Here is a 24,028-nt window from a genome sequence, read left to right as displayed (position 1 = left end):
TAGGATTCAAAGAGAGCTTAAACACTTTATGTGGATTACGAGAATGTGTATAGTTACATGCATCCCAGCAGACAGAGAATACATGTTTGCATGTGCAAAATGGGTGAATGAGCATGTTATCACGCGTTTGCACAGGCAGTTTCCCATTTTACACATACATGTGCACATTTACTAGGCAGAAATTGCTGGGTGCATGTGTTGAAAGTTTTGCCCTTTTATGTATGAGGCATTCTTGGCAAATAAATAAATAAATAAAAACCTACGGTGAAAGGCTCCATGCACAGGAACGACAAATCCTTCTTAGTCTATCCTGATCCAGTGCTTTCGAATGAATACAAGGCTGCTAATTCTTGTGATGCTGGCCATTGCTGAGAGCTAGGAATTTGAAATGGATTAAGCTATGTAGGAAAGTTAGTCTGAACCATAGATCCTAGAAATAAACAGAAAGACACCCATTGACTTAGTGGTTTTGAATTAGGTCCTTACTGAACAATTAATCTTTAATTTGAGCCTGCTAAGTTCATGCATAATGTAGTCATTCCTCTTATCATAGAATTTTGAAAAACTGGATTCTGAAACTCACTTATCATTGACTGAAGGAATATAGATAAAGTTTCCTCTTTTCCTCCCACCCAGGGGTAACCAGGATTTTGACAGGTTTAGTGAGCAGTATGGAAGATTGGACGTTCAAGATGCTAACCAATAAGCGAGGATCTGGCATGCATGAATCTGATTGGCTGAAATTGTTTCAAGTGATTCCTGATTGGCTGACCCAGGTGGCTGCACTGATGACAGTTATAGGTTCCAGGCAGTCCCATGAGGATCGGAGGAATAAAAAGCCTCATGTCTCGTAAGATAGGTTCTTACCAGTGTTGTTCATTCTTCTCTGGGGCTGTCCTGATACCATCTTCTCTTCTTACATGTGTGGTTGACTGTTCTCTTGTGTACACCGTCTGGCACAGGAGGTTGGTAATGGGCTACAGAGCCTTTCACCTCTAGGCCACTGGTTGAAATTTGGTTCAGATGGGGAGTGATTAAAAGTCATTCCCATCTGATGGCTGTTTGGTAATACCTGTGAAGTGAGCTGTGGGCTTTAGCACAGTTCATAGTAGACATGTCCCCATCCCAGCTGACACTTCCTTAGCAATCTTGGAGTTGGAGGCCAAGGACCAAATGGACCTTAAAGCCTGACCTCTCCTCTCCCCTCTGGAAGTGGTTCCTCCAAGTGAGGGATTAAATGCATTGCTGGGGCAGTGTGAAGAATCTTGCTGCTCATGCTTTATCTGTTAGGCAGTAAAAAATAGGAATTTAGGCTTCAGATTGATCAGTTTGACACCAGTGATAATTCTAGCATGCGATGAAACTTCAATTTGTGTGAAGTTCATATAAAAATCATGCTTTTTCTCTAGTGTTTGTATTAATTCAAACAACACTAACACATCATGAATAACAAATAGTAAAACTCATCTTTTCTCTCTCTTCTCAGGCTGATGAGAAGGGATAGGCTGAGGGCTGGTTATACTGTATTTATGAAGAATCCTTTTGTGTAATTTTGTGTTCCTTAACTGATAGAGATTTTATTATTTTATAAGTTTGGAGAAAGGAAAAGAAATAAAATAAATGATTCATTTTCAATTGGATTTATGGGATGAAGTTCATGTATGATGTAACTATTGACTTTGATACAATTACACAAGGAATTAATTAACTGCTGAATATGTATACAATATATAACAGATTATTTACAACTGAGAAACTCACCCACAGCCACAGCATTTACAAAAATACCCAAATTTTATATGCAGTATGTAACAGATTATCTACAGACCAGTGTTTCTCAATTGATGTTCCAAGGAACCCTAGGGTTCCCCGGGAACACTGTTAGGGTTCCGCAAGCAGCTGTTCTCCGCGCCGCCAAAAAAGGGAAGATGTCTCTGATTTTCCGGCGGAGGATATCCAGTGTAAGTGTAATTTAAGTGAGAAATGCTGACCTTTGCTTATTTCGACATTTGAAGTCTGCTAAGAGTTTGGGGGGTTCCGCAATTATTTATGGAGTTCAAAAGGGTTCCGTGGCCATATTTAATTGATAAACACTGCTATAGACAATTTAGTCCCTTGCTACCAAATATATACAATCCCTCACCCTTCAAACCATATGCTAAGTGCATAGGCTGAATACAATGCTAGTTCACAGCTATTCATCATTTGATGATCATGACTATTCCCATTGTTCACTTACTTACCATCAGTAGTTCTCTTGGCCATTAAATCTATCTGCAAAGGGAACAATGGGTTTCTGTTTGGGTTTTTTATCCAAGCAATATCAGCAGTAATCAAGGCTTATCTTCTCTTTTTTTTGCTAGAGTTTCTCTTAGAGGACCACAGAACTAGATTCTCAGTCTTTAATTGGTGGACAGGCAATGATAAATCTTTCATCACAGCCCTTTGTCAGGCATTTGAATTAAATACATGTTAATAAAAATAAAACCAGGGTTTGAATACTCTGACTGAAAACCAGTTGCTCAAGATATTGTCCTAGTACTCGTGTTGTCATAATGCTGTTAGTTTTCAGTAATCCATAGACCCTCTCAGGAAATAAAAGATGAATTTTTGTTTCCACTGTAAGTCACATTTACGTAGAACTTATGACTTCAGACAATCAGAATTCCCATTGTTCGCAGTTCTCATGCGCAGTGTGACTGCCTCACATGAGAAATTAATATAATTTCCGACAGTTATTTGACTGAATTTTTGTTAACTTAAGCTCTCTTTTCCCCCAGATTCCCATTTTCCTTAACCTTTGTTGTCTGGGAATAATCTTTATAATGATCTCCTTAGCTCCTAAATCCACACTCCTGCAGTTGCAGTCCATGATGTAAGCTTTCTGTTCTGACTACATCCTGAAAATGACTCATGGGTTTCACCTGTGGGGCTCCTCGACCTCCTTCATCAGCACTAAAAACAATTAGAAGACAGAGCCAAACTGTTCTAGCTCCTGCACATTGCAAGTACATTAAATGTACCCTCTTTTTTGGGGAAGTGGGTTAAAGTAAAAACATAACAAGAGAAAGTTACCATGAAGACTTGTGGTGTGAGAGTGATACATCCCTACTTCAACCCCTTCAGCATATGTGATCTGTGCTAGAAACATGCATGCAGGAAAGATAGGAGAGAATCTCACTGTTGTGGATATAGAGTTGAGTTGGGAAACTAGATTTTGTTTCATCTTCGAGAGCCTCAGATCTGGTACACTATGGTCACTTTGGTTTTTGGATTTGTTTTTCTTCAGGGTAGTTCCAGGTGATGTGTTTAAGATGATTCAACAATGGATCTTGACCACGACTACTGGGGCTGAGAAGGACAACATGCAGCTCACCCAGGAAGTAGGTGCATGCTCAAAAAGGATTGGGATGGGAGCATTCATTCTTTCATTTTATTTTTGTATGTTTAGGGTAGAGTCCAGAGGAAGGTCCCAATGCTTTTACCCTTTTCTCTCCCCTTGAAGCTGAGCGCTAGGGTTTCCAACTTTTTGGCAAAGGAAGTCTTGGAAGAACTCCTTTCAGAGTTCTTCAGAGCTGTTGCTTATTGAGTCAGAAAGGATCCAGTAGAGTGACATGAACCAGAACTTTAAGCAGGACCACTGGACATCTATGAGAAACCTTGCCACATTATACAGATATTTTCCCCCTACATCTTCTGCAAAGAGTTTGGGAAATCTAAATTTTTTTTTGTAATCAGATAATTTCAAAGTGAAAATTACAATGTTAACAAGTTTATTGTCTGAAGTATAGCGAATTGTTTGACAATACTTGCAATTTAGCATGCAGTTCACCTTACACAGAAGGTGTGCACCGAAGTATGCATTCCAATTAGCCATATTTATAGTATGGTTGTTTACAGGCTAAAAGCATTGTATGTCACACAAGACTAAAATCAACCAATCAGCTTTTTACCTTGTTTTCCTCTATCAGCCTGTTCCTTCCTTTTGTTTTGGATAGCACATTCCAAGTTCTAGGCACCATGAAGGCACAACTCAACCTTTACTAAGACACACTGTTGATGTATCTTATCTTTGACAGGTTTCATATTTGCAGAGTATTGTCAGATATAGATATGTATATCTTGGCATAAGTGAACAGAATACAAGTCAATTAGCATAACTACCCAACATTCTTATTTAATATAATATACAATATTAATACAGTGCACATAATACCTAATAATATGGTATGCGACTGTATAATTATATGTGTTGGCTAACAAAGCGGTTTAGTAAATGTATTACTATCTATATTGGGTAGCTTTAAGCAAAAATGGGTATTTAACACAGTTTCTATATTAGATCCTACCCACATACCACTTCAAGAATTTTCATTCACCCCATGAGACCTGTTAGATTTTTGCACCTCTCTTCTCTCTCTTTTCAGAAATCTTCCCAGGCCCTAGAGCTTCTTTCACACCCTCTCTCCCAGATTCCTGAGTTGACACCACAAAGCAATCAGATACTAGATACAGCATTCAGTTATTTGCATCTTTAAAACTTTTAACCTTCCCCATCTGTAGAATATTCCTTCAAATTAATCTAACCCTGCTGGGTAAAATGTACTAGCTGAATGTTTCTGCTAAAATGGCAAGCAGTGAAATAACTTAAATATCATCCTTACTGACTTTCATGAGGCAGAGGCAGAGTCCACGCCCAGTCAGGAGACCTGCTGCTCGTGGCCTCACCCCAGGGTCCTGGGATCTGCAGCTGGATGGCTCTGGAAGTCTATTATCTTCTGCTTAGATTTCTCATCTTTCTTGTTCTCTTTCCTTTTCTGCCTTTTTTCTTCCTTCTTTCCTCAGGCTGGTGAAAAGAACGAGGGAGAATTAGCGGGGGTTCAGAGAAATGAAGCATGGGCCCTGGTTCTCTGATCCACTGGGGCTGCTTTCTGCTGCTCTGGTGGCACCAAACAGCCTTAAACCCAGCAGACCAAGTGCCTGGAGGAGTCCATCAGTTTCAGGGGGAACCTCAGGTCTCACTGAGCTGCCACATTGGCTCTTGTATCACCCTTCTTCACACTGCTGGTGTAATGGGTGTGGCTGGGGTCTCTTACACCCAGCTATTCCCCTACTGCCATAGCAGCATCTGATGGTTCTTGGCAGCCATTGTAAATTCAAGCAGACTTCAGTGGGAGGCCCTAATCTGAGCATGGAATTTCCACTTCATGTATTTCCAGTGGCTCCAGCTGTAAGATGCTGTCTTCTCAGGACTCCTAGCCCTTACTGGTACAGTAAATGTGCAACTAGATATCTGAATTGGATCTGGTTTCCCATGTAGCAGCTTCAAGTACCAAGATTTGGATGCTGGGCAAGTATAAAATTATAGAGCAGCTCCCCACTCGCTACATTTTATGTCCACCAATTCCATTTTTATGTTTATTCCACCCTCTCATTGTTATATTTGAACTTCCACTCTAAGGATTCTTTAATGGTCCATGGAGAGCTGGCTACTTACACAGTGAACATAAGAATGAGCACACTGTGTCAGACCAATGGTCCATCTAGCCCAGTATCCTGTCTTCCGACAGTGGCTAATCTAGGTGCTTCAAAGGGAATGGACAGAACAGGTAATCATTGAGTGATCCATCTCCTGTCGTCCACTCCCAGCTTCTGGCAGTCAGAGGCTAGGGACCCCAGAGCGTGGAGTGGCATTACTGACCATCTTGGCTATTAGCCATTGATGAACCTATCCTCCATGAATTTATCTAATTCTTTTTTGAACCCAGTTATAGTTTTGGCCTTCACAACATCCCCTGGCAACAAATTCCATAGGTTGACTATGCCTTGTGTGAAATAGTACTTCCTTTTGTTTGTTTTAAACCTGCTGCCTATTAATTTCATTGAGTGACTCCAGGTTCTTGCATTATGTGAAGGAGTAAATAACACTTCCTTGTTCACTTTCTCCACAACATTCATGATTTTATAGATCCACTATCATATCCCTCTTAGTCATCGCTTTTCTAAGATGAACAATCTCAATCTTTTTAATCTCTCCTCATATGGAAGCCCTTAATCATTTTTGTACCTTTATATCCTTAATCATAATCTATACCTTTTCGAATTCCGATATCTTTTTTGTGATGGGGTGACCAGAACTGCATGCAGTATTCAAGGTGTGGGCATACTATGGATTTATATAATGACATTACGATATTTACTGTCTTATTATCTATTCCTTTCTTAATGGTTCCCAACATTCTGGTAGCTTTTTTAACTGCCACTGCACATTGAGTTGATGTTTGCAGAGAACTATCCACAATGATTCCAAGATCTTTCTTGAGTGGCAACAGCTAATTTAGATCCTATCATTTTGTATGTATAGTTTGGATTATGTTTTCCAATGTGCATTACTTTGCATGTATCAACATTGAATTTCATCTGCCATTTTGTTGCCCAGTCATCTGGGTTTGTGAAATCTTTTTCTAACTCTTTGCAGTTCTTGGACTTTACTGGCTGGTTCATCGACCGTGTTTCCATGTGTTAAACTGCACTCAAAAACTGCTTAACCAACATTAAATGCTTTTCATTGTAGGCAATTGCGGTAGCTGCCACAGGGGTGTTACTTTATTGGCACAGGGAGGGAGGTTCATGATGGCTGCCATCTTGGCTGACTCAGCTGCAGAAATAACCCATGCCTGCTGATAGTGGGGGAGCACAAGTGAGGACCTGTAACACACACCAGTGGGCTACAATAACAAAGTTGGTCCACGAGACAGTCTCTCTATGAAGATGTGGCCTATGCTTTGAAAAATGTTGGGACCCCGTATTCATAGGTTATTATAGAAATAAGGCAGAGCAGAGTGTGCATGCATCTGTTTCAGCCACTGGAGAAGTGCCACAGTAGCCTAGCACTGTCCTCCCTGCCGTGGTTTATTGCTGTATCAGAGTATGGAACATTTAAATTTACATTTCCTGTTTAAATATATGGGGTTTTCTGTAATGTATCCTTCCACTATGAGAAATAGTTCATAGAGAAAATAAATGAGACATTAACAGTGCAAAGGGTGCGAAAACCTTGAATTCGGTCTTTCCAGAATCCTTTGGAAATAAGTTCCTGATTGCAGCTATCTTTTCTTGATCTCTATTCTCATTTGGTGTCTCCTCCAGAGTGACTTTGCAATTTCAAGTTCGGATAGCTGCTCAGTACCATTAGATATCAGATTCCCCCCCAGAATCCTGTTTGGCAGCTGCCACAAGATCATTTTTGACATGCCCTATCAGAGCCATACAGAATTGTGGGATACTCCTGGTCCCTGGAAGTATCATACTGCTATGTGGCTAATTAGAAAATTTGGTTTTAACTTGGGAAGAAAATACCTTAAAGGGACAATTTACAAGTGGAGTGAGTGTCAAGATATTTACCCACACATTTGGACTTTGCCACTAAAGTCAGAGTACTTTGCAAATCAGACTCTCACTTACTTTTCCAGATTCTTGCTACAGTTTTATTCGTGCTTTAATCCTTCAGTTTGAACTTTTATGCAGATGATTGATCTCCACAAAGCTCTGACCATGTGGATAGTGAATTTACTGACTTTGATGGTACCTGACCACTCCTCCAATAAGCATCTCCTAGAGAGTGGGTCACAAGCTGCTAAGGATCAAGAGCTCAAGAAGCTAAGTGGCTGTAAACTAGAGGAAGAAGCTGTGATCCTGGCTCCCAAGCTGAGCAGATTCTCCAGCTATGTAATCAGGTATTAATAAAGTTTTGGGACCTCACCTGCCTCATAGGATTTTCTCTAATGGGAAAAAATGGTAGTGTGATGGGAAAGTCCCCTGAAGGGAGGTATAGTCTCCCCAAAAGTGGGTGGGATCATAAAAATCAACTTTAATGCTGTATGGCACTCAGAAATGGGCAGGGCAGAAGGAAACATTTCAAGCATAAGTTGTGGATAACATTAACTGGAACAACTTGTGCTGTTTAGCACCCATAGCTATACAATCACTAAGGGCTTGACTGACTATGTGCATTTTTCAGATCTTAGCCCTGTCAGAGAGCCACATGCTAAACATCATGCTGAAGAAAATGATGGGGGCTTATGGCCTGTCCTGGAGGACTTTGAGTTCATAAAGCACGCAGTGGGTCCCCTGGCTATAATAATGGCATCTTCATCTGTGACAGACAGAATCGTGCTCTAACGTGCATGTTTTGTAAAAGAAAACAGACAAGAGCCCAATCCTCTGGGACTCCACTGTCTGTCGAACCAGTAATGCTATGTGGTAACGGTCCCAGATCCAGAAGGAGATGGAACCAGGGAAAGGGGCAAAAATTGGACATAAGACAAGGGAGAGAAGGATACCTGAGGAAGAGTGAAAGAAAGTGACCAGGGGGAGGCAGGCTGATTTGGAGAGACTTGCTGGTTAGCTCAGTGATTGAGTGGAGAAATAAGGAGAAGAAGGGTGAAAAGGAGGAAAGAGAGACCCAAGAAAAGGGTGAGGGAAGAGAGAGAGATAGAACAGGGCATGAAGACAGACACACCCATATGCTGCTGCTCACTCTCTGCTGGAACATGGTCCCAGTTTGGGTTCTGCCCAGCCATCTCCTGCTCTTATCCATGCTGGGGTTTTAAAGTGGGTTCCTTCTTGGGCTCTCTCCAATATCCTGGAGGGAGCTGCTTCTCTCCCACTCACTGGGAAGGAAGAGGTGCCCTCTAGGGATCTAAAGGGCATGACAGGTTGGCAAGAAATGCCTATATGGCCTGTCACCAGCCCAATGCTGAATTTCTGACATCTTCCGCATTTCTGGGCATACAAATTGTGATGTTACAAATGCAGGGCTATGACGTCACTGCAGGTCCAGGGAGAAGGTGGTCTGCGAGGGAGGAAGCTCTTTATTCAAACAGAAGCGTAGGGAGTAAAATCAGAGAGAGAACTTGGCTGGTCAAGTAACTTAAACATTCTCTATCAATATTTTGCTACTATGTGGCAGCTCTCCTATAGTACTGTGGGGGGTTAAGCCTGGTTTTATAGGCCTGTGTCCTCTCACAGCCCTTTCTCTGAGGTGTATCAGAAACCTGACAAATACATCACTTAATAAACAAACCCAAAGGAATAGACTGCCCTTGTCTGTACATTGCACTGCTTTAAAAACCCTGCGTCAGTGATCACAATGTGTCTTGTTGCAATAACAGGATCCTGCAGAATTCTCAGCAAAGGGAAGAAGGTGTTTGAGGGTATTGCTGGAGGGTGGGTGACATTCTGTGTCTCCTCAGCTGCTGCAAGGAGATGGTAGATGTTACAGTTCGGAAGAAACAAGCTGAGTTTGATTCAGACCACAATTATGAGCTGCGAGAGCTGGAAAAAATCAAGGTAATGGCTACCTGTGCTCCTGTCTATCCACAATATGATCCAGTCAGCCTGGGTTTGTTTATAAAAGGGTAGGAAGAAGAAGAGGCACAAAGCTAACACACACAAGGGGTCCAGGAAGGAGTTTGAACAGACAGAACATTTTTGCTTCATCTTAGACCCAAGCACAGAAAACCACAAGCCACCAGATGTTCCTTTCTTGCACCGATATATTCAGCTTTATGATTCGCCAACAGTCAGTCGTGAATTAAAGCATGATCAAATTGATTGGATGATACCAACCCTGCTTAGATACCCCAATGCTCCAGAAAATCCCTCAACACTTCCTCCAGTCAGACTCTATCTCCACTCATGGATTCTCCCTAGCAGTTTCCTACTGGCCCCAACACCCAAGAGAGCACTTCAAAAGCTCCATAGATTTGAGCCATGTTCAGCCTTAATTCCTTCCTTACGCTGTGCCAGGGTACATGCTTTGGGTCTTTTCTGTAGAATCTAATCCACAAAAGAATTGCAGTAGACTCAAATCTAATTTAAAGATTGTCAGACACTTGGGCTAGGTATTATATCTAGGGTTTTGCTGAGCCTAAGTACAGAGTCACCTGGATATACTGGGTACAGTACCCCATTCAGCCCTGGGCAAGACTTCCTTATCTAGTCCTCACGCCTCCTTCTGACTCTACATCTGCATGGAAAGCTATTAGCAGATGACATCTTAACTGCAGGATTTTATCTTAGATGAGCTTGGGGAATGTGCCTTCTAGTACTGTGTATCTCCATTCCTCCCTCTTTTAATTCCCATTATCTTCAAAGGCCCACCTTGTGTTGAACTGATCCAATCTGCTGTTAAGGAGTACTGGCATGCATCTCTCTGAAGCCTAACGTTGCTCTAAGCATCAGACAGATGGGGTTGTTCCAGAGTGGTGTGAGGAAATGCTTCCTGCAGAGGTTGAGAATGCTCCTCCCCAGCACTTCTGGTCTGTGCTGGCTTATGGGGTAAAAAAACAAGCTTGGGACTTGAACTCTGATCCCTGCCCCACCTTTCAGGGCAATGCGCTGCCACTACACTGCTGAGTCAAACCAGTTGGCAGTTCGTTAAATATATTGTATGGAACAGGTGTATGGAATCATTGGTGATTAGCCAATGAAAGGCTCCATGTTTGAAGGCTTATAGGAGTGGATGTCCTTTGTGGGGAGAGGGGGCCATATAAATGCCATAGGTAGAAGGATGGAGTTATTTAATCACAGGATAGGAGTGAATGAAATGTCAGTTCTTCTCTCCCTCTTGATAATTTATCTTTTCTGTTATTTCATCCCAGACTGAGTGCCTTGATTGGATTAATACCTGCCATCTCCTGCTTTCTGAATTCAAAGGCTCGCCAGTCTCCTTACTGAGTTTAGAAGAGCAGAGGAACCTGTTTGGGCCTCAGGTACCTAAAGACATAGTATTTGCCAACCAAGGTAGAACTTGTTTGGCTGGGGAGCTGCTTGAAAGTCTTGCCCCACTGAAGAACCTATGGTTGAATTTCCAGGAGGGTTCAACGTATGGAGCCTTCTGCACTCACAATTCCACATTGGAGGATTATCAGGATTCACAATGATGAAGTTTTTTATACCTAAAATGTTTCCGATAGAGGCAGCCCTTCAGCTAGTGTCAATTGTCATAGCTTCAATGGAGCTGTGACAGTTGACACCAGCTGAAGATCAGCCCCATGATGTTGCCAGGTAAATTCTGCTTCTCCCAAGAGATTGAAAATTAATGGAATCTTGGGGTTTGGATTGCACAGGAGTTCATGACAGTTTGAGAGCCGTTAGTTTCATTCCAAATGTGGCTGGACAGATGGATGTTGCCTGTGAGAATTTGATTTGATTCACATCTTCTGAGGTAGGTCTGACATTGGTCTGATTTCAGACATAATGGGATAAATTCAAATGTGGTGGAAGTGGTCCACCGTCCATTGATTTGAATGGAGTTTCATCTGCTTACATCAAGTCTGAATTTGACCCCACATGGATAGATATTGTTTGAGATTTCCCACATTCAGCATGTTGCACTGGCTGCCATGCAGTCACCTTGGTAACCCCATTCCTTGCCCTATTCTGAACAAATTTTGCCAAACTGTGTAGTGGTTTGTAACATTCATAAGGATTTAGAGGAGATACCAACTTCATGTAACTTGTGATTTTAAAAATAGATTTCAAGCCACCCATCAAGAGGTGGCTGGTTAATAAACCAGTTGACCTTCTGTTCATTTCCTGTTTAAAGATTTAAGCAAGACAAGATCAGCGATCAGCTGCCTTATTTTGGTGTTTGCCTATGTTATGCGGAGGGACAAAATCCCAGATGAGAGTGCTACTGACCAGTCCCTTCATTGCTTTCTAGGAGTCCCAGCCACAGACGCCCGCAAATGATGTGGATTCTTCTTTACGTGATGAAATTTCTGAGACTTCTCCTGAACTTGGGAAAAACAAAACTGAAGATGTTGACGTTGATAAGCAATCTGTGAAAGAGGAAGAAGTGTTAGGGGCAAAGATGAAAATCTCCATTTTACAAGTGATTGCAGTAGCCATGGTTGACGCAAGATGTGCTGTTTTCCTGTGGGGCCTTTCTTTGCTTGTTACCATTTGCATATGACGTATAGGCCTGAATGCTGTTTTGCCAGGAGCCATTAGGCTAACTCGACTTCACCTTTACTTCCAGCAGGAGCCACCTGCACCAGATACCAGCAATGACTCCCCGACTGAAAGTGGTGAGGTAACTGAGGACACCATCAGGTTCATAGGACATGACTCCAACATCCATTTGAAATCCCTCAAGTCAACAGTGGTGTCGGTCTCTGGGGTAGGAATCTCCAGCATGCAAATTAGTGTTTCCTTTTCACCTGGACTGTAGCTTGAGCTCTGGGGCCAGACTTTAAAATTTTTTAGGTGTCTAAAGACGCAGGTAGGTGCCTAGTGGTATTTTCAAAAGAAGCTAAGACACTGTGGTTGTGCTAATCAGATGGCAGGTGCTCCATTTGTTCCCAGTTTTCACCCTTTTCAGTTTTCTGATTTTCCACAAAATCAATAGGGTTCTGGCGATCAATGCCTAGAACATTCCCTGAAATTTTGGAATTGATTATATGCAGTATTCAAAAGTTATCACATTACAGGCAGACAAATGCTACTGAATGTAAGGCCTTTGCAAGCTCAGCCAATTAAAGGAGCTGTCCCTTCTTATATTTTTGTTCTGAGCCTGACCACCAGGGTTTGGATTCAGGACACTACCCTCACAAACTGCCATAACCTGACAGTCTACATGCCATATGGGTGTGTATTGGAGGTTTGGCATTCCAAGAAAATTACCCACTGAGCCCATTCAGGCCCTGATTCCGCAAAACACTAACTCTGAGCATCACAGAAGATCCAATTGAAGTTGATGGGACTGATCACGTGCCTAAACTGAAGCCTGTGCTTAAGTGCTTTGCTGAAGTGGAGCCTTGATCCAGTGGACCTCCCTTCTTTGTTGCTTGTCCATGCTGCAACTAAACAGAGACACACTAGCACGCCACTGGACTAGGCACATGCTACAGATGAAGCATAGTCCTGTTGATTTCTCTCCCTCTCCTCATGCTCCCATACAGAAGGTGTTTCCTCTTCTCTCCCTAGAGGGAGATGACTGCCAGCAAGTCAACAACCCCCTATTCTCAAAAGGAGTTTGAAACCTTGGCTGCGCTAGAACGTCTGCAAGAGCAGCTCCTGTGAGTACTGGGTCACCTGATTGGGAGAGCCGAGGGGGATGGGACAAAAGATGGCTGACCTGGTCTCCAGTAAGGTCTTAACAAGCTGTTTTAACAAAGTTGTGTCTTAGCCACACCAGCTGGCTTGATTCTGCTCTCATTGCACCATTTTCACACTGGTTTGGGCCATACAGTGGGTAAAGTACCTTGGGAAGAAAATCTAAAGGATAAGGAGTTCAGGAGAGCTGGCCGTTTCTCAAGGAGACAGTATTAAAGACACAACTGCAAACTATCCCCATGTGAAGGAAAGATAGGAAACTAGTAAGAGGTCAATATATCTCCATCAGGAGCTCTTTAATGACCTGAAAATCAAAAAGAAATCCTACAAAAAGTGGAAATATGGACAATGCTAAGGAGGAGTACAAAAGAATAGCACAAGCATGTAAGGAAAATATCAGAAAGACTAAGACACAAAATGAGCTACACTTAGCAAGAGACACAAAAGGACAGAAGATGTTCTTTACATATATTAGCAGCAGGAGAAAGAATAAGGAAAGTGTAGGTCCTCTGCTTAGCAGGGAAGAAGAGCTAATAACTGATGACATCAATAAGGCTGAGTCTATACTAAAAAGGTTAATGGTGACCAGATACTCAACATAATTAATGTTAACAGGGAATAAACGCAAGCCAAAACAGGGAAAAAGCAGGCTAAAAATATTTAGCTAAGTGAGATGTATTTAAGTTGACAGGGCCTGATGAAATTCATCCTAGGGTTCTTAAGGAACTAGCTGAAACAATTTTGGAATCTTAGCATTATCTTTGAGAACTCATAGAGGATGGGTGAGGTCCCAGAGGACTGGAGAAGGGCAAACATAGTATTGATCTGTAAAAAGAGGAACAAAGAGGACCCTGGGAACTATAGTCCAGTCAGCCTAACTTAAATACCTGGAAAGATATTGGAACAAATTACTAAACCATCAGTTTGCAAGCACCTAGAACATAATCAGGTTATAAGGAATAACCAGCATAGATTTGTCAAGAATAAATCATGCCAAACCAACCTAATTTACTTCTTTGACAGGGTTACTGGCCAAGTGTATAAGAAGGAAGGAGTAGATGTGGTACATCTTAATTTTACTAAGGCTTTTGTCATAGTCTCACATGACATTCTCATAAGCAAACTAGGGGAATGTGGTCTAGATTAAATTACTATATGATGGATGCCCAACTGGTTGAAAGACCTCACTCAAAGAGCAGTTAGCAGTTTTGCTGTCAAACTGGGAAGACATATCTAGTGGGGCCCCAGAGGGGTCAGTCCTGGATCTGGTACCATTCAAAATTTTAATTCAGGACTTGGATAATGGCATGGAGTGTGTGCTTATAAAATTTGTGAATGACATCAAGATGGGAGGTGGTGCTAGACTTTGGAGATCAGGATTAGAATTCAAAACAACTTTGACAAATCAAAGAATTGGTCTGAAATCAACAAGATAAAATTTAATAAAGACAAGTGGAAAATACTACACAGGAAGGAAAATATATAATGCACAACAACAAAATGGGGAATAATTGACTAGATGATAGTGCTGCTGTAAAGGATCTAGGGGTTGTAGTGGATCACAAATTGAATATGAGTCAACAATGTGATACAGTTATAAAAAAGGTTAATATTGTTCTGAAGTGTATTAACAAGAGTATCGTATGTGAGACACGGGAGCGAATTGTCCTGTTCAGCTCAGTACTGGTGAAGCCTCAGGTGTGGAATACTCTGTCCAGTTCTGGGCACCACAGTTTAAGGAAGAAGTGGATAAATTGAAGAAAGTCTAAAGGAGAGCAACAAAAAAGATAAAAGGTTTAGCAAACCCTCACCTATGAGGAAAGGTTTAAAAAAACTGGATATGTTTTTGTCTTGAGAAAAGAAAACTGAGGAGGAGCCTGATAAGTCTTCAGATATGTTAAGGGCTGTTATAAAGAAGACAATGATCAATTATTCTCCATGTTCACCGAAGGTAGGACAAGAAGTAATGAGCTTAATCTGCAGCAAGGGAGATTTAGGTTAGAGATTAGGAAAAAATACTAACTGTAAAGGTACTACAGTTCTGGAATGCATTTCCAAGGGAGGCTGTGGAATCCCCATCACTGGAGGTTTTTATGAACAGGTTGGACAAACATCTGTCAGGGATGGTCTAGATTTTTACTTGGTCCTGCCCCAGCACTGCAGGCTGGACTTGATGGCCTCTCGAAGTCTCTTCCAGTCCTACATTCCTATGATTCTGTAGAAATGTAACTCCATTAACTTCAAAGGAGCTATGCTGATTCACATAGGCTGGTGATCTCATGGGACTGCTGACTTAAATTAACTACTCTCTATTGACCCTCACTAAGATCAATATTATAGAAATCATGGAAATGAAGGCGTGGAAGGGACTTTGAAAGGTCATCTAGTACAGTCCCCTGCACTGAGGCAAGACTAAGTATTATCTAGACCATTCCTGACAGGTGTTCGTCTAACCTCCTTCTTAAAAACCTCCAGTGACAGAGATTCCACAGCTGACCTAGATAGTTTGTTCCAGTGCTTAACTACCTTTACAGTTAGCAAGTTTTTCCTCATGTCTAATGTAAATCTCGCTTGCTGCAATTTAAGCCCATTGCACCTTGTCCTGTCCTCAGCAGTTAGAGAACAATTTATCACCCTCCTCTTTATGACAACCTTTAATGTACTTGAAGACTGTTGTGTCCCCCCTCAGTCTTCTCGTCTTCAAACTAAACAAACCCAATTTTTTCAAGCTTTTCTCATAAATTATGTTTTCTAGACCTTTAATCATTTTGGTTGCTCTCCTCTGGACTTTCTCCAATTTGTCCTCATCTTTCCCAAAATTGTGGTGGCCAGAATTGGACACAGTACACCAGATGAGGCCTTATCAGTGCTGAGTAAGGTGGAAGAATTACTTCTTGCGTCTGGCCTACTACGCTCCTGCTAATACATCCCAGAAAGATGGTTGCTTTTTTTTTTTTTTTTTGCCACAGTATCACATCGTTGACAAATATTCAGTCTGTAATCCACTATAACCTCTAGATCTTTTTCTTGAGTACTGCTTCCTAGGAAATCATTTCCTATTTTGTATTTGTGCAGTGGGATTATTCCTTCCTAAGTGTAGTACTTTGCATTTGTCATTATTGAATTTCATCTGCCCCTTTGTTAAGAGAAAATGAGTTTTAAAATTAATTTAACGTGTATTTGATGTGCAAGAACCAGATAGCTGGAGCCATGAAGTCCCTGTTTCATTTAGATTTTTTAAAATAATGCCACACCTTTAAATTAGTGAGTTGGTTTTTATAGAGCCAATCAGTTTTACTGAAAATCTCGGTTTTCTTAATCTGTATTCTTGAGTGTCTTGCCAACAGTCTCTTAGGCTCCAGGTTTCAGTCTCTTCCTGGCTTCTGTGTTTCAGAGAAGCAGAAATCCGTGCTCAGAATGCAGAGGAGAGATCGGAAAGCCTAGATGAGCATCTGGAAGAAGCTCTGGGGAGAATCCAGGATCTAGAGAAACAGCTGGAAAAAGCCCTCAAAGCCCAGGAAGTAGCACCAAAACCAGGTGAGCTAATCAGAATTCTGAGATAGACTAGGGGACCTAGCAGATTTTTTCTATCTCTGGGCCTGTGCAGGACCCTTTCCTCTTGGACATTTACTAGTGTTTTGTCTTGACTAATTTTAAATGTGCCAAGAGATGAGGTATCCACCACTTCCCTAGGAGATCATTCTACAGCAGTTACAGTAAAATTCTGAGCATTTTTGAAAGAAAGTTGGTAAGAATGCTTAATGCTTCAGATTGTTTCTGTTTCTAGTATTTTAAATAGTTTGTTTCCTGTGTATTGTTCAGACGTGAATGTGGAGTGACTGCCTACATCTTACTTGTGCTCTCCTTACAACTATCATTAAGAGCTGTCCAGGACCCACCTCTCCTGGGTGACAGAGAATTCACTCTCCGTCTCCACTCAGTTCTGGGCTTCTGCACAGTGTGCCGTCAAAGGAGCACAACCCTAACTTTGAGAAGCATAGAAACTTAGGATCAGCCATACAAGTCGTCTGTCCAACCCAGTATCCTTTCACTCACAGTGGCCACAGACTCAACTGCTTTAGAGAAAGGCGCAAGAAACCCTGCAGCATGCAGCAAGGGGGTACCTGCCCCCAGGAATGTTCCCTCCTTACCCGTGTTCAGTATCTTAGTACATATTTTAAAAGAGCAATATACAGAATACAAGCTAACCTGTACTGAACACTGACATCCTGTGGCTGTGAGTTCCATAGGCAAATTGTGCAGTATGTGGGAAAGTACTTCCTTTCGGCAGTTTAGAATTGGATCCATCCTGATTTAGGGGAAGAGAGATATATCGTCCTGGGCTTTCCCAACACTGCCACATTAGTGGATCCCTCCCAACTGTGATTTGAAAGAAGAGAGTGATGAATATGTGATTGTACAGGATATATTTACCCAAGGAAGAGTTTCACTATGTTTCATTTTAATGTCTGTGTATTTTTTATTTCAGAAGTCCCTTCACAAGAAGAGTCCAAGCCAACTTCTCATAAACCATCTGCTACTGCCCGGTCCAGGAAAGCCAGCAGACCCAAACATTAAAGAATAGAATGCCCAAGGAAGGTCGTTTGGTTCCCATTTGTAGTAGATTTTGAGCATAACACCAGTGCCCATCTCTGGGCTTCAGGTACACTTTAATTCTTTAGTATAGCAAAATGACTGGAACACCCACTAATGTACCATCCCAAGGAGAGCTTTAGACAAAACACTAGAGAGGATCTTTTCTAGGTCTCTAAATTATCTGAAAACCCCAGACTAACTAACGCATTGTTTTCGAGTAGTTGCCAGTCATAGCTGGAGACTGGACTTGAACAGAACTTGTAAAAAAGGCTTTCAGGCCTTCTCAACAGATTTGTTAGTAGAGTCTTTAAGAGATCAGGTCATAAACTTATCCCAGACTAGCTGTACTGCCACAGCTGTTGAGAACTTTTGGGCAAATTGTCTAGATCTCAGACCCATTTGTAAGTGCTCAGCTTGTGAGCAGAAATTTGGGATGGCTTCTTCCTGGTGTGGAGACAGAGGGAAGCTTTTGGATCAGGTCTTTCTCAGAGTGGGTTGTAGGATACTTTCAAAGTACTTAGAAGGGAGGCTTCCAACTAATTTATACAGGGGCAGTGTATAGAAAAGAAAAAGGTTCTGCTCAGTGTTGCTTGATAAATAATTAATGCAGCAGACTCAGAACGCCTCTTTTGAGAGCCATTGTTTTCATGGTTATCATCCCTTTACACGATGTCCATGACTTTCGATATGTTGAGACTTCTGTTAACGTGGGTGTGAATTGGAGAGGAACAGCTCTGTGAGTTTGATTGAGACCTACAGGACCGTCCAGAAGGGTTATAGAGACAACACTGCCTGGACAAAAAGGTAGGGTCCTGCCAATTAATGGGGAAAGCCCTAAGCACTAAGCCTGCAGGGCAATACAGAATCACCAGGACAAGAAAAAGAGCTGATGGCAGGCAGCTCCTAACACTGTTGGACAATGGCTGTTGAAAGCAAAGATGAAGCAGCTTGGACCTCCAAGAAGGACTTTGGGGGTGGAGTGTAATGGGGAGTAGTACATTCCCCAATGTCAGAAAGTGTCCCCAAAGTATCCAAACAATAATGGGGAGCTGGGCCTGCAAAGAAAGTTTGGTTACTACGGCAATATCGGTGACCTGCCCTGGACTTAGCCTTGATTGGTTGTCTGTTATTGCCAGGGCTTCTTTGTGACTTTGCCCCAATTTTACCATGTGTGTATACACACAGCCCTACTCTCCGCTTTCCCAGGGCTTTGTATATATAGAAATGTTAAAGATGCAACTCTGCTGCTCCAGTGAAATGACAAAATGTCTTAATGACTTATTAGCCAGTACAGACCATTGCAAGTCGAGTCTCAAGTTTATTGGGCCTAAGGATCTCATTTCAAGTCCCTGCAATTGGCCTTATTATTAGGGTTTGCAACGTTACATAATAACTTAAGAATGGTCTGTTGCGGGTGCAATAGAAATTAATAATAAGAGATGTCCAGTAATTCGGCTTAATCAATTTATTAATCAAAGATTCATACAACATAATACAGAAAGGAAGAGTACATATGTTACCAGCCCCTCCGGAAGACAGCAGTTGCTGTGGTCAAACTGTCTCAAAATTCTGTGCTTACCCCTTCGGTATTTCTACCTAACTGGGAAGAGTTCCATCAGTTTCCCTAGATTACTTTATCTAATACACCTTTTTATTTGTTTTCTTTGACATGTTTTTCACAGACAGTGAGGCACCAATAATTGTTATCCCAAGATGTAGGGCATATGTTGTAAGTTTCAACATGGCATGTATTTTACATTTTGACAGTTAAACGGACCCTGCACATTATATAAAAACAAAGATGCATATACACAATATTTAAAAAAATATTTTAGGCCTAGTGTTTTAGAAATTAGCAAAGTTTAAAGGTCTCTTCGATTTTGCATTCTCCAGTGCAGATACATAGCAGGAGTTTGTACAAAGGTCACAGCATTTACGTAGCATACAGTTTAGAAAATTTAACATGAATATAAAGGACTTCAAATATAACATACTTATTCACGGTTGACTACTTTCTTATTTTGGTTACATAACACCCCATTTCCATTTATACTTATAGTTGCTATAATAACTTATTCCCATATGTTAATCAGTACCTTTTACATATGCAAACTGATTTCCCAATACATTCTATCTAGACAAACTGGTAGCTGATAAGCAATTTACATTTTTGGTTAATAGTTCTGTGCCTCCACCGCTCCTTCGTTCCCTTCTCCCTGTGCCTCTGCCTCTCCTTCCAGCTCTCCTTCCTGCATCTTCAGTGCTCTCTCCCCCAGCATATTTACTGCTCTTTCCAGCACTGATACCTATGCCTCCACCGTTCTGCCCATCCCTCCCTCTTGAGCCTCTGCCACTCCTTCGTTTTCTTCTCCAGCGCTCGTTCCTGAGCTTTTGCTGCTCCTTCCTGCGCTCTTACCCGCATCTTCAGTGCTTCCCCTGCCAGCACCTCTACTGCTCTTTCTGGCACTCTTGCCTGTGCCTTTGCTGCTCCTTCATTTCCTTCTCTTTGTGCCTCTGTCGCACATTCTGCCTTCCTCCCTGCACCTCCCTTCCTGCTCTTCTGCATTTCTGACCATCACTCTTCCTTGGCATCTGGCCCTCTTTGCTGCGAGCCTCCCTGCACCTCCGCCACTACTTCCAAGTGCTCCCCCTTCTACCTCTGCCGCTCCCCCCGTGCTTCCAGCGCGCCCCCTACTCTTCCACTGCTCCTTTTGTACCTTGCTCCACTCTTTCCAGTGCCTCTGCCCCTTCTGCCATCCCTTCTACCTGCACCTGGGCCGCCCCTTCCATCTTCTGTAATATTTTTACGGATGATATGCCCGGCAATGATTTGCTTGTCTAGGAATTGCTGCCCAGTGGGTGCAAAAGGATTTAAATGCTGGTCTTGGGACAGAGCAGAGCCATGAGGGGTCATGTAACTGCCTGGGGTGGTATGAATGGGTTGTTAAAGGACTGGCTGAAATGACCCATATCAGTGGAGAATCCCCAAAGACAGTGGGAGCCCCAAGCACTGGGCTACATGCCATGCAGAGGCCATTGGGAGATGAGTCAGTGTAGTCTGGTCACATTGAAGTGACAGGGTTCCTCTAGTGAGAGTTAACCATCTTTGGCTGGAGCTGATCAATGGCTCCTGGGATTTTTCCCAGTGCCTGACTGGAATGAAGAAGGAATTTTCCAGGGGGATTTTTTCCCTTGTCTTCCCCTCTCCCAGTCCCAATCTATGGTTTTCTTTTTGCTTTCCAATACGTGCTAGGTTAACCAACCATGAACTGAATGTGCAATGACTAGAACACACTGCTAGCTAATGGTACTGATCATTATAAGGCTTGATGAAAGAAAAATATTCTTGTTTCTCTGTACAATTCATAAAAGCTGCATGTTTCTCTTTTCTCATCTTATGCAGCTCTTCCTTCCTTTTCCTGGTTCTTTGTCCCATTGGGGTCAGGAAGGAATTCTCCAGGTTGGGATTTTTTTTTCCTTTTTCTTTGAAGGGTTTTGTTTTGTTTGTCTTTCAAAGCAGCAAAAAAACAAAGCAAACAATCAGGTTTTTCACCTTCTACCAAAGAATGAGGGAGTCTGGGCCCCATCCTGCTGCCCTTCCTCAGAGGAAGTGCCCTTGCCTTCACCGGTGATGTGCCTGGGCACGGCCGGAGGAACGGGCCACGGCTGATCACCGAGGGAGCCCATTCAGCTGGTTTGAATCCCATATGTCCCAGGTCTTTGTTTCATCCTAGGATGGCGGAAGGGTGAGTATCTTTGAGCTAAGAGCCCTATCCTATAGAGGGGGTGGTTTGGGGAGGGACTGATGAGGAGCTATCCTGATTTCAGCAGGGATTGGCATATGGGTATGATGTCATAAATAAATCCAATGAGAACATGGCCTTGGCCAGTCGGATGCAAACAGGATTTTGTCTATCCCATCAGGGGAGTTTCTCCTCTTTCTGCCAGTTTCAAAGCCAAGTGAGTGTGGAGACAGCTGAGCCCAAAGGGCAGCTGGTTGGGTCCATTATCCTAGATAGGCTATTGAAGTCAGTGGAGTTCAAAATGGGGATAAAGAGCCTGACTGCCTGTGTGAAGTGCTTTGAGAACTACTGCTGAAAAGCACCAGATAAGAGGTAGGTGGTGGTGCTATTCCAGATTACTGCAGTGGAACTCACATCACAATCAGGCCCCTAAGGTTTGCTGCAATATCCTGAAGATAATTCCCATGGGGCCCTTGTTAATTTCTAGACAGCCTGAAGGGAAATTACCAACTTGTTTAGGCCTTAAATGAGGGTCCCTGGGGAAGATGGCTGGGTCCAGGGATCACCTGAGATCCAGAGCTCATCTAGAACATGGCTTATGATCCAGATCCAGATTGCTGGCTGCTGTTATCAGCTGAGCAGCTGGGGGCCAGCCTCTGTGACATGAGCGAGTCTCTTTCCATCCCCAAGGCATGAGCATCCACATCTTCCCAGTCCCACATGATCTCAGGTCAAAGGCAGCTGAGGGAGCCTGCGCTGCTCCCGCCCATGTTCAGCTGTGTGTGCAGATGGAGATTGAAGAGCACAGGGCTGTAGAGCCAGTGCTCTTTGGGAGGGATAGAGACACAAAAAGTAAAGATTCCAGAACCTGTTGGGACAGTGGTGCCCTCTTGTGGCTTGGAAAGAGATCTCACCCAATTTCCTTATTTAATTTAGTGTTGCTGCAAAGCTTTTTAGTGACAAAAAGACCCCTGACTTTCTGCAAGGCTATAAACAGACCTGTGTGTGTGTGCGCATGCGCTTGGTTAGGGCTGCCGTACCATGTGTGCGCTGACCTATTAACTTGGTGGTGTCTCACTGCGGTTGTGTTATTTCCATGGTGATTCGCAGAGTCCCTCCTCTCAGGTATTTAAAGAGCAGCTCTAAAAACATGTCCAGTGGTCAGCTCAACCCAGAGAGTCTGCATATAGTTGAGAAACATCGGGGGGGAAACAAACTATTTTGCTTGATTGACACATTTCCCTCTGAAGTTACATTGCTGCTGAAACCCTTTCGTCCCAGGTCCCTTTGGGTGGGGGAGCCTGATGAGCTGCCTCCATTCAATAATCCGAACTAGCTGGGGGTGGGGGAGTGGTCTCCACTCATCTCAAGGTCTTCAGTGGAGACTAAGAGAGGCTGGCGATGCCAAATTTCCCAAAAGCCAGTTCCCTGTGACAGACCATTCCTCTGCCTGGATGCGCTACTGACTCAGGAACTGCAGGATTCTGGTATACAGCCCAAATTGTGATAACTGAGTCACAGGCTGGATTTCTTCCTTCCCATCTGCTCAGATGTTTGGCTGAGAATTTCCTTAGCCTTAGAAGACTGGCTAATATACCTCTAAAGAGGAGTGGTGCGGGGGAGAAACAGGAGGATAAGGGGTCCTAGAGGCAGGTAGGGAAAGAACCCCCAAGGTGGATGCAGTAGCTGGGAGAAGGTTGGCTGCAGAATGGGAGGAGAGGAAGGTGGGGTGGAGACCCAGGACAGCACAGGCTGCTCAGAGGTTTGGCCTTGTCCCTTGCACTTGTCCCTAATAGTCCAAGGATTAACCCTTTACCTGCTAGTCCATCTCCATTGTGCTGATGCAGTATAGTGAGGCATCACTATCAGGAAACTATCTCACCCCAGCACCACATGGCCTCCCCTTACAGTGGTCAGCAGCAAGCAAGGGCTGAGTGAAAAGAGAGCTAAACACACAATCGCCAGAGCTCACTGGTGCAGGGAGTCAATGGCCTGGATGACACTGCTGGGGCTACCCATCCCAGAACACCAGTGAGTGCGCACTTGTCCAGGGGAGGGATCACAAGGTGCTCTCCAGCTCAGCATTGGTGGGCAGTGATCTACTTCCACACTGCTGAGCAATTTGACTGGGTTGGGAATTTCTGTAATCTTAATAACAACACCCAGCTCTTATATAGTTCATTCCAGCCATAGGTCTCAAAGCACTTTATGGAGATGGGTATCATTATTTCCATGTCACAGATGGGGAAACTGAGCCACAGAGAGGGGAAGAGACATGCCCAGAGCCACAAACCGGATCCGTATCTCCTGAGTGCCAGCCCAGTGCCCTATCAACTAGGTTGCTCTGCTTTTAGGAGGGATACTTGAGAGTAGATAAGAGGAGCAGTAGCAGAGCTGTGGGGATGCCCAAATGTGGGGTAGGGAGGGTCAGGAATACAATGCAGTACTAGGACTGTACAGGATTTGCTAGCACATGCTACATGCTTTTGCTATGGGGAAAAGTCTATCAAATCGAATAGGGAACTACAGATCTTAAAGAGCCTTCTGGAGAGATGACGCTGAGTGCT

General features: G+C 43.0%; 1 protein-coding gene across 3 annotated transcripts in view; it reads left to right on the top strand.

Annotated features, from left to right (window-relative positions):
- AXDND1 (axonemal dynein light chain domain containing 1) overlaps positions 1-18,299 on the top strand; it is a 30,694-nt gene extending 12,395 nt beyond the window's left edge. For 2 of the 3 annotated variants that reach the window (XM_067532530.1, XM_067532531.1), the window contains 10 exons: positions 637-850; positions 3,290-3,383; positions 7,528-7,736; positions 9,255-9,351; positions 10,665-10,775; positions 11,729-11,899; positions 12,047-12,187; positions 12,994-13,085; positions 16,517-16,659; positions 17,612-18,299. In XM_067532530.1, coding sequence (XP_067388631.1) covers positions 637-850; positions 3,290-3,383; positions 7,528-7,736; positions 9,255-9,351; positions 10,665-10,775; positions 11,729-11,899; positions 12,047-12,187; positions 12,994-13,085; positions 16,517-16,659; positions 17,612-17,700 — 1,361 coding nt within the window. In that variant the 3' untranslated portion in view covers positions 17,701-18,299. Of the gene's footprint in view, positions 1-636; positions 851-3,289; positions 3,384-7,527; positions 7,737-9,254; positions 9,352-10,664; positions 10,776-11,728; positions 11,900-12,046; positions 12,290-12,993; positions 13,086-16,516; positions 16,660-17,611 lie in introns of those variants that run through there. The other variant, XR_010917065.1, reaches the window with a different exon arrangement.
- The last annotated feature ends 5,729 nt before the right edge of the window (positions 18,300-24,028 follow it).

Source organism: Emydura macquarii, unplaced genomic scaffold (assembly GCF_026122565.2).
Source record: "Emydura macquarii macquarii isolate MOO-44397 ecotype Brisbane River unplaced genomic scaffold, CSIRO-AGI_Emac_v2 contig_3287, whole genome shotgun sequence".
NCBI lineage: Eukaryota > Metazoa > Chordata > Testudines > Chelidae > Emydura > Emydura macquarii.
Note: the sequence above shows the minus strand (reverse complement) of the source record. Positions and strands in the feature narration are given on the sequence as shown.